The 11,322-nt window shown below is 43.6% G+C and overlaps 1 protein-coding gene across 1 annotated transcript; it reads left to right on the forward strand.

Moving 5' to 3' along the window:
* The first annotated feature begins 1,902 nt into the window (after positions 1–1,902).
* On the forward strand, positions 1,903–10,223 carry LOC110516175 (uncharacterized). Its single transcript, XM_036947943.2, has 2 exons — positions 1,903–2,254; positions 8,506–10,223. The coding sequence occupies exons 1-2, from the start codon at positions 1,996–1,998 to the stop codon at positions 9,648–9,650; spliced, it is 1,404 nt and encodes a 467-aa protein (XP_036803838.2). The 5' UTR covers positions 1,903–1,995; the 3' UTR covers positions 9,651–10,223.
* The last annotated feature ends 1,099 nt before the right edge of the window (positions 10,224–11,322 follow it).

The raw sequence follows: 11,322 nt of genomic DNA on the forward strand, positions 1-11,322 counted from the left end.
CTGTTCTCTGATCAGCCCAACTAGTAGAGCAGAGACTGATCTGACTTCATTAAACCTGTTCTCTGATCAGCCCAACTAGTAGAGCAGAGACTGATCTGACTTCATTAAACCTGTTCTCTGATCAGCCCAACTAGTACAGCAGAGACCGTGCGTAAAGTACAGAATCCTGCACACGCCGAATATATATTGACAAGTCACCTTGTCCGAGAGAGATTTATATTGTTATCAAAACGTCACGACAAGATAAACCGACACAAAACATACCCCTTATTTTAAGTGTTTCTAAAATCCCATATGGAGAAAAAAATGAATGGTGGAAAAATGATTGGAACCATTTCCCTGTTTGACCGTTAGGTTTTATGGGTATTAATGACACCTCCACTGTGCAATGCTGTTTTGCTCGCTTGTTTCAGCAGAAAGGAAGAGGCAACAAACGAGAGGGCTCACTTGCCAAAACCTGTCCTGAATAAGCCCAATGCGTTTCTATGGGCATAATATGCATTACTGAGCTTGTCGTCTGCATACACGTTTTAGGGACAACGACTCACATTGTTATGGTGGAGACATGAGCATCTCGTCGTTATATACAGATCTCTGGCTTCAGCCTCTTGTGAATTAGAAAGGAAAGTTGGCGGTGCAGAGTTCAGATGCTTTGTCACGCCCTGATCTGTTTCACCTGTCTTTGTGATTGTCTCCACCCACCTCCAGGTGTCACCTGTTTTCCCCATTTAGTCCCTGGGTATTTATACCTGTGTTCTCTGTCTGTCAGTTCGTCTTCTCTTATCAAGTCAACCAGCGTGGTTTTGCCGTGTGCCTGCTTTTTCCCCCTCATCTCTGTTTTGCTAGTCCTCCCAGTTTTGACCCTTGCCTGCCTTGACTCTGAACCAGCCTGCCTGCCCATTCTGCCTGCCCTGACCTCAAGCACGCCTGCCACTCTGTCCCTCCTGGACTCTGAACTCGCCTGCCTGCCCATTCTGCCTGCCCTGACCCCGAGCATACCTGCCATTCTGTCCCTCCTGGACTCCTCCTCCTGGACTCCTCCTCCTGACCTTGTTTATGATCCATTGTCTGTCCACGACCTGTCTCTTGCCTGCCCCTTGGATTATAATACATATCAGAGACTGTAATTTTGCCAAAATTACACAATTACTCCTGTCTAAATAAAATTATTCAAAACACTTAAATAGCTGTGGATTGTTTCAAACCGCAAGCCTATGCTATTGGGAAAGCCAGCAGTTTGGGCGGCACGTGTGGAAACAGGCCTAGCTGTTTACTGGGGCCCCATCCTGTTCAGCCTCTACAGTAATGATCTGCCTTCTGTCTGTACTGGGTCCAAAGTACACATGCAGATTATACAGTGATATGTGCATGCAAAGAGAAACAACAAGCTGCACAAGAACTCACAGCAGAAATTGTCCCATGTTACAAAGTGGCTCAGTGACTCATGTTTGCGTCTGCTATAATGTTCTACACATACGGAAATGTTTGATTTACAGAGACAGCAAAACTGTACTTCAATGCTATGATAATGCTATGGCCCCCTCCTTTAACATACTGCTTGACTAGTTGGGCCCAAGCTTGCTGTACAACATTGCAACTAATGCAGTCTGTCCATAAACAAACTATCTTGTGAAATACATGTACCCATGTCGTGTATTCAAGTTCGTAAATGGCAATAAAATAAACTTTTCGCTGAACTGCGTTACCAACTCCAGTCAATAGAGGGCGATGTGCGACTTGCAGGCGAAGCTGCTGGTGTGACGTATAATCTAGTGGACGGGACGCTTCTTCAACAACAGCTAGTTAAGCCTCTTTGGTAGCTTGCTAGCCAACATAGCCGGAACATTACAGCTCTTTAGACACTATCTGTGTATATTAGCCTCTGTGTTTTAAGCAAACGTATGTTTTATAGCTAGTTGCCGCATTTAATTTCATTTTACGTTGTTAGTAGTCAGCTGGCTCACTAATGCTAACTAGCTAGCTAACATCCCGACCATGAACTCACTAAGCTACTCCCTCCCTGCTAAAGAAGAGGTCTGCTGGACGGAGAAAGAAACTCTCATGAAAGAGGAAGAGGTCACAGTGAAAGAGGAAGAGAAAGAAGTTACGGTGAAAAAAGAGGAAGAAGACTTCAGAGTGAAAGAAGAGGATTTTATTGCGAAAGAAGAGATAGAAGAGGAAGTGTTTGGATTGAAGGAGGAGGGCGAGATTACTGTCACATTGGAGGAGGAGACTGGAGATCTGATTAACTCCAGTGAGTATTGTCTTAAAAACAGAGGCACAACCTCTGCTGTTGTTGAATCATTGTGCGGTTTTTAAGGTGCACTCTACTGAAGTTCTACACTTGGAAATCTTGTTCAGGACTGTAGGAATCGTTAAAGCTACAAAGCACCAACAGCACGTTAGTAATGGATCAAATGCTTCCCATATCTCTTCATGCAGTGCTTCGTTCAGATTAAATACTCGACATCCCATAGACTCAGTAAATCCCAAATATAATGTAACTTTTTTTGCTGGTTTAAAATATCTCGAAATTAATTTGCCATTTGGGTCACATCCAATTGATAAAACTGTAGGTTTTACGAATTTTAAGTACAGCAGCTTTGTTTACAAATTGTAGGTCAGATTTCTGAAGGTAATTATGACGCAAAGGCCTATTGATCGTTCCTCTCGCGCACGTTCTATCCTTCTGCTCCATCCACGACTACAGCAACACATCAACAATACATAGGCCTATATCTAACTACATCCCTCTCATTGCTAAGGAGACTCATTATAAATGAGAGTTGAGTGATGCAAAAAAAAGCTGAGAAATCTTTTCTTCTTCCGTGGGGTTTATCGTCAGTTGGCATCCGACGTTATGGTGCGTTACCGCAACCTACTGTACTGGAGTGTTGGCCAAAGACAGGGAGGAACTAAATCTACCTGCCAGCCCCATTGCTCTTAAAAAATAATAACCAAAATATTTGAGACTATATCTAATGACGTTCACTCAATATACTATTTAAACTCATTTCCTGTATCCTGTCAACGTAGCCTGCGTGGTGGTATGTCAGCAGGTACAGTTGTAGTCGGAAGTTTACAACCTTAGGTTGGAGTCATTAACTCGTTTTTCAACTAATCCACACATTTCTTGTTAACAAACTATACTCTTGGCAAGTCAGTTAGGACATCTACTTTGTGCATGACACAAGTCATTTTTCCAACAATTGTTTGCAGACTAATTATTTCTCTTATAATTCACTGTATAACAATTCCAGTTGGTCAGGAGTTTACATACACTAAGTTGACTGTGCCTTTAAACAGCTTGGAAAATTCCAGAAAATAATGTCATGGCTTTAAAAGCTTTTGATAGGCTAATTGACATCATTTGAGTCAATTGGAGATGTACCTGTGTAAGGCCTACCTTCAACCTCTGTGCTTCTTTGCTTGACATCATGGCAAAATCAAAAGAAGTCAACCAAGACCTCAGAAGACATTTTGTAGACCTCCACAGGTCTGGTTCATCCTTGGGAGCCATTTCCAAAAGCCTGAAGGTACCACGTTTATCTGTACAAACATTAGTACGCAAGTATAAACACCATGGGACCACACAGCAGTCATACCGCTCAGGAAGGAGACGGGTTCTTTCTCCTAGAGGTGAACTTACTTTGTTGCGAAAAGTGCAAATCAATCCCAGAACAACAGCAAAGGACCATGTGAAGATGCTGGAGGAAACGGGTACAAAAGTATCTATAGCCACAGTAAAACAAGTCCTATATCAACATAACCTGAAAGGCCGCTCAGCAAGGAAGCCACTGCTCCAAAACCGCCATAAAAAAAGCCAGACTACAGTTTGCAACTGCACATGGGGACAAAGATGGCACTTTTTGGAGAAATGTCCTCTGGTCTGATGAAACAAAAATAGATATGTTTGGCCATAATGACCATTGTTATTTTTGGAGGAGAAAGGGGGATGCTTGCAAGCCGAAGAACACCATCCCAACTGTGAAGCATGGAGGTGACAGCATCATGTTGTGGGGGTGCTTTGCTGCAGGAGGGATTGGTGCACTTTACAAAATAGATGGCATCATGAGGGAGGAGAATTATGTGGATATATTGAAGCAACATCTCAAGACATCAGTCAGGAAGTTAAAGCTTGGTCGCAAATGGGTCTTCCAAATGGACAATGACCCCAAGCATACTTCCAAAATTGTGGCAAAAAGTGTGTGCAAGCAAGGAGGCCTACAAACCTGACTGTTACACCAGCTCTGACAGGAGGAATGGGCCAAAATTCACCCAACTTATTGTGAGAAGCTTGTGGAAGGCTACCCGAAATGTTTGACCCAAGTTAAACAATTTATAGGCATTGCTACCAAATACTAATTGAGTGTATGTCAACTTCTGACCCACTGTGAATGTAATGAAAGAAATACAAGCTGAAAGAAATCATTCTCTCTACTATTATTCTGACATTTCACATTCTTAAAATAAAGTGGTGATCCTAACTGACTGAAGACAGGGAATTTTTACTAAGATTAAAATGTCAGGAATTGTGAAAAACTGAGTTGAAATGTATGTTTGACAACAGGGCCAGTTAACTTGCCCACTCTAGCTAGCTAGCTGGCTAACACTATCAGTTTACAGAGTCACGGTAAACAATAAATAAATACAAATTCGAAATCTACTTTAGGATGAATCATTCGTTTTTTTTAATGCTTCTGGTCTAACAGCGATTAATATTTTGATTTATTTCGTTGCGATGGTCCGCGGTGGTTGTTGCCCTGCATGTGAATGGTGTGAAGGCACTAGCCTCTTTAACTAGAGGGACAACTGGGGTACTCGGTGACAAACTACAATATTCCGGTGGCTGTGTAAAGCCCTTTCATTTTTTGAGTTATGAGTCAATTCCAGTGTTACGGGCATTACCTTTGCATGTGTAGTATATGGAATGTCCTGTGTGAAACTTACAGAGGGGATCCACTATATACGAGGACATGTGGATAGCCACGTTAGCGTCGCCCTTGTGTGGGTGCTGGCAAACACGGTAGATTGGCTGTTAATACCTAGCGCTGTAGATTGGCTGTTAATACCTAGCGCTGTAGATTGGCTGTTAATACCTAGCGCTGTAGATTGGCTGTTAATACCTAGCGCTGTAGATTGGCTGTTAATACCTAGCGCTGTAGATTGGCTGTTAATACCTAGCGCTGTAGATTGGCTGTTAATACCTAGCGCTGTAGATTGGCTGTTAATACCTAGCGCTGTAGATTGGCTGTTAATACCTAGCGCTGTAGATTGGCTGTTAATACCTAGCGCTGTAGATTGGCTGTTAATACCTAGCGCTGGAATCTGACACGAAGTCGCAGTGTATTTGCAGAATTCTGGGCAACCAATCACAGTGCTTAATGGATTGTCAACAGTCGTCAAGTCCGACACGTCAGACAAGCTCACCTTTCAAATGCATGAAAGCCAATGAGAACCATGGAAAAACTTCTCGAAATGTATGTTAGCTAGCTGTATTATGAATACAGCTATCGTCTGCTGTCCACCACAACATTCCAGAGAGTTCTCTGATTAACAAGCGTGTTTAATTTGATTGTGTATTAAAAACACATTTTGAGATCAATGTGAGGGGTTTTCTCCTGTAGTATTTTATAATTTACCTTTATTTAACTAAGAACTAAGAACACATTCTTATTTACAATGACGGCCTAGGAACAGTGGGTTAACTGTTCAGGGGCAGAACGACAGATTTGTACCTTGTCAGCTCGGGGGTTTGAACTTGCAACCTTTCGGTTACTAGTCCAACGCTCTAACCACTAGGCTACCCTGCCGCCCCTACGCTCTAACCACTAGGCTACCCTGCCGCCCCTACGCTCTAACCACTAGGCTACCCTGCTGTCCCTACTCTCTAACCACTAGGCTACCCTGCCGCCCCTACACTCTAACCACTAGGCTACCCTGCCGTCCCTACTCTCTAACCACTAGGCTAACCTGCCGCCCCTACACTCTAGCCACTAGGCTACCCTGCCGTCCCTACACTCTAACCACTAGGCTACCCTGCCGCCCCTACACTCTAACCACTAGGCTACCCTGCCGCCCCTACACTCTAACCACTAGGCTACCCTGCCGCCCCTACGCTCTAACCACTAGGCTACCCTGCCGTCCCTACACTCTAACCACTAGGCTACCCTGCCGTCCCTACACTCTAACCACTAGGCTACCCTGCCGCCCCTACACTCTAACCACTAGGCTACCCTGCCGCCCCTACACTCTAACCACTAGGCTACCCTGCCGCCCCTACACTCTAACCACTAGGCTACCCTGCCGCCCCTACGCTCTAACCACTAGGCTACCCTGCCGCCCCTACGCTCTAACCACTAGGCTACCCTGCCGCCCCTACGCTCTAACCACTAGGCTACCCTGCCGCTCCTACGCTCTAACCACTAGGCTACCCTGCCGTCCCTACACTCTAACCACTAGGCTACCCTGCCGCCCCTACACTCTAACCACTAGGCTACCCTGCCGCCCCTACACTCTAACCACTAGACTAACCTGCTGTCCCTACGCTCTAACCACTAGACTAACCTGCCGTCCCTACACTCTAACCACTAGGCTACCCTGCCCCCCAGAGGGGAATGGGGCCTCCCGGGAAAATGTTGTCCGGGGTTACAACAGTAATCAAGGGGTTCAGTGCTTAGCGAAGGGTAAATTGTTTGTAAGACTTTGGCAACTGTGTATTTACAGGCCTGGTCAACTGTGTATTTACAGGCCTGGTCAACTGTGTATTTACAGGCCTGGTCAACTGTGTATTTACAGGCCTGGTCAACTGTGTATTTACAGGCCTGGTCAACTGTGTATTTACAGGCCTGGTCAACTGTGTATTTACAGGCCTGGTCAACTGTGTATTTATAGGCCTGGTCATCTGTGTTCTGAAGTTATCGGAGGTCACTTCTTGATTCTATGTTTAGCGGAGATCTTCTCTGAAGAAAGTGAGGCGGAAGGGATTTCTTAGCAAATTGCGAGAAGACAGTATTTCTGCTCATAGATTATATACACGTATAAACTACATATGGACACATTCGGCCCGAAGCAGGAAGTTTAAAACATACTTACTAGTCGCCAAAGTTCCAGAGCATGTCTCTAAGATGTTTTTGGGAAACCTGGCCCTGGTCTATTCTCAGATGTTTTTTTATAAACACACTTATCTTTCTATCTAAAAAAAACACTACTGTCATGTATGAGATCCATTTTCCATGATAATGGTGTCCTGTTATGTCTGGTGAAAACCAATCACTGCATTCCACAGCAAGAACCTCATAGCAACGGTCTTGGTGGTGGAGACCTCGTTTTCCTCTGCAGTAAATAGCTCGTCCTGTAGGACGGCGTTGGTGTCCGCCACTTGACTGGCTTTCATTTGGTAATCCATGATCGTTAGAAGCCCCTGCCACATACGCCTCGTGTCTGACCCTCTGAATAACTCCTCAATAAGTCTTCAACATCTCAAATTTCGAGACTGACTACTATCACATGGACAGACTGACTACTATCACATGGACAGACTGACTGCTACCACATGGACAAGACTGACTGCTACCACATGGACAGACTGACTGCTACCACATGGACAAGACTGACTGCTACCACATAGACAGACAGACTGACTATCACATGGACAGACTGTCTACTACCACATGGACAGACTGTCTACTACCACATGGACAGACTGTCTACTACCACATGGACAGACTGGCTACTACCACATGGACAGACTGTCTACTACCACAAGGACAGACTGTCTACTACCACATGGACAGACTGTCTACTACCACATGGACAGACTGACTAGTACCACATGGACAGACTGACTAGTACCACATGGACAGACTGACTAGTACCACATGGACAGACTGACTAGTACCACATGGACAGACTGACTAGTACCACATGGACAGACTGACTAGTACCACATGGACAGACTTCATTAGTGTGTTTGTGGGGAGCATGCTGTTTATTTAGTCAGGCTGTTTATTTAGTCGGGCTGTTTATTTAGTCGGGCTGTTTATTTAGTCGGGCTGTTTATTTAGTCGGGCTGTTTATTTAGTCAGGCTGTTTATTTAGTCAGGCAATGCCCACATTATTCTGATATATTTTAGAATGTTAATTATGTTAAAGTCAATGCATAATACCATTGGGTGGTTCTATTATGGGACACAGGCCAGGTCATTATAAATTATCCCATTTAATTGAGGGAAAATGTGGTTACTATCACTGTTGTGGTTGTCTCACCAAGCTACCTTAAGATGGATGGACTAACAAGTTGCTCTTGATAGTGACCATACTATTCTCTTAAAGCCACACAATGTAAAATACATGGGTCATGTGAACAATGGAGCACATGCATCACATACTAAGAGCACTTGACTGTAAGTCTCTCTGGATAAGAGGGTCTGATAAATGACTCAAATGTATGTGGAGATTTCATTCAGGTCTCCCTGTTTTAACCACTCTGTTTATCTTTGGCAGAAGAGCGACCCGACTCAGAGGAACCAGAGACGTCTGAACCAGTGAGACGACACCACTGTTCCCAGTGTGGAAAGAGTTTTACCCATTTAGGGAGTCTTAAAAACCACAAGAGAACACATGCAGAGAAGAAGTCTTACAACTGCTCTCAGTGTGGAAAGAGTTTTAGCTGGTCTGGGCAACTGAAAGAACACGAGAGAATACACACAGGAGTGAAGCCTTACCACTGCTCCCAGTGTGGAAAGAGGTTTTTCAAGTCATCACATCTGAACGAGCATAAGAGAATACACACAGGAGAAAAAACATTCCAATGCTCTCAGTGTGGAAGGACATTTTCCCGATCAGGGGACCTGAAATCACATGAAAGAACACACACAGGGGAAAAGCCTTATCACTGCTCTCAATGCGGAAAGAGTTTTACCCGTTTAGGGAACCAGAAAATGCATGAGCGAATACACACAGGAGTGAAGCCTTACAACTGCTCACAGTGTGAAAAGAGTTTTGCGAAGTTAGGGAACCTTAAAATACATAAAAGAATACACACAGGGGAAAAACCATTCCAATGCTCTCAGTGTGGAAAGACATTTTCACGATCAGGGGACCTGAAATCACATGAAAGAATACACACAGGGGAAAAGCCTTACCACTGTTCCCAATGTAAAAGTACTTTTAGCTGGTCAGGACAACTGAAAGAGCATGAGAGAACACACACAGGAGTGAAGCCTTACCACTGCTCCCAGTGTGGAAAGAGTTTTAGAAGGTTGGGGTCCCTTAAATCACATAAGCTGTATACACACACTGGAGAAAAGCCATGTAACTTCTCCCAGTGTGAAAAAAATAAGTATGTGTCATTAGGGGACATGAAAAAGCCTGAGAGAACACACTCTGAAGAGAAGCCTTTCCAGTGCTCTCAGTGTGGTAAGGGATTTTTCCAGTCATCGCATCTGAAAGTCCATAAGAGAATACACACAAGAGAGAAGCCATTCCAATGCTTGCAGTGTGGAAAGAGTTATACCCGGTTAGGGAACTTGAAAACGCATGAGATGACACACACGGGAGAGAAGCCGTTCCAATGCCGTCAGTGTGGAAAGCGTTTTACCTGGTTAGGGAACCTGAAAATGCATAAGGTGACACATAAAGTTGGCTAGCCTCACCTCTTTTCCCAGTGTGAAAAGGGTTTTGTTCATTTTAAAGAAAGACTTGAAAGAGCATGAGAAAGTACAAACACAGGAGGAGAAGACATACCACTGCTCCTCATTGCCCAAATACACTTTCAGAGGACCTGAAATCACATGAGAGAAAAGAGAGGCTGTGTTCTGACTTATGTATTTGATTAAGACTTTTTGTTTTTGGTTGTTGACATGAAATCCTAATTGTATATATAAAATCATACTCACAATTAGACCTACATTTGTTTTTCTATTTTAACCTCCAAATATCTCAAATCGGATTTAATCAAATGAAATGTGTATTTCACTTTGATTATAGACATCGATTGAATGGATGCAAATGTGGATGTTTAATTTGATGATTTGGATATTTCAAATTGTAAATTAACAAGTAGATTAATATAATTCAGATTTTCTTTATTCTAACCTTGAAACCTCTTTAGTTTAGTTGTTGTTGTGTTTCGTTGACTTAATGTGTGTACTAGTCATCAAGGAATATGAAAATGTTGTTCTGATAATAACACTGGACATTAAAAACATTCAATACCTCCATGAATGTTCCCATCAGTATTATTCCACTATGTCAGAATAAAACAGGTGATGATTATAAAAAAAGGACTTGATTAATGCAACAGTTTTTTTCTGAATAGTGTAGGCTGTTGGTCTGATGATGGTAGTGTGGTGCTGGGGAGTAGTTCTCTAGAAGTTATAGCATGTGTGTGAAGGTGCATTAACTCTGGAGAACCTTAAAGGTGAGCAGCACAATCTGACACTTGATACTAAACAGGAAGTCAATAGAGGTTGAATAAAACAGTTAGCCAAAAGAGGTGAGCAAACAAGAAGCGTCCTAAACAGGAAGCCAATAGAGGTGAGCAAACAGGAAGCTTCCTAAACAGGAAGCCAATAGAGGTTGAATAAAACAGTTAGCCAAAAGAGGTGAGCAAAGAGGAAGCTTCCTAAACAGGAAGCCAATAGAGGTGAGCAAACAGGAAGCTTCCTAAACAGGAAGCCAATAGAGGTGAGCAAAGAGGAAGCGTCCTAAACAGGAAGCCAATGGAGGTTTTATAAAACAGGGTTGATGTTTTTTTTTTGGTTTGAGGTCTGGAAAGAAGCCTTACTGGGATTCCTGTCAGCAGTAGTGAAGAACGACCTGATTGAAGAACGACCTGATTGAAGAACGACCTGATTGAAGCGATGTTACGCGACACCGATTGGAGCGATGTTACGCAACCTGATTGGAGCGATGTTAGGCGACCTGATTGGAGCGATGTTACGTGACCCGATTGGAGCGATGTTACGCAACCTGATTGGAGCGATGTTAGGCGACCTGATTGGAGCGATGTTAGGCGACCTGATTGGAGCGATGTTAGGCGACCTGATTGGAGCGATGTTACGCGACCTGATTTTATGTTCCTTCAAATGAGAAAGTGCTCATCTAGTTCTGTGCACTTTTAGAGCCAAAAAGCAGAAGGTCTGGTTTGCTGCAATTACGTTTAACTGCGTCCGTCTTTTGATTGCATCTAGACAGTCTGTCAGTCTGGTTCTCAGTGTCCTCATATAGACAGTCTGTCAGTTTGGTTCTCAGTGTCCTCATCTAGACATTCTGTCAGTCTGGTTCTCAGTGTCCTCATCTAGACAGTCTGTCAGTCTG

Source organism: Oncorhynchus mykiss, chromosome 13 (genome assembly GCF_057628025.1).
Source record: "Oncorhynchus mykiss isolate SJ-2025 chromosome 13, ASM5762802v1, whole genome shotgun sequence".
Taxonomy (NCBI): domain Eukaryota; kingdom Metazoa; phylum Chordata; class Actinopteri; order Salmoniformes; family Salmonidae; genus Oncorhynchus; species Oncorhynchus mykiss.

Excerpts from the sequence above, each read along its gene's own strand:
- LOC110516175 (XM_036947943.2), top strand. The coding sequence starts at position 1,996 with ATGAACTCACTAAGCTACTCCCTCCCTGCTAAAGAAGAGGTCTGCTGG. Across the intron at positions 2,255-8,505 it reads TGGAGATCTGATTAACTCCA|AAGAGCGACCCGACTCAGAG; the intron begins GTGAGTATTGTC and ends TATCTTTGGCAG.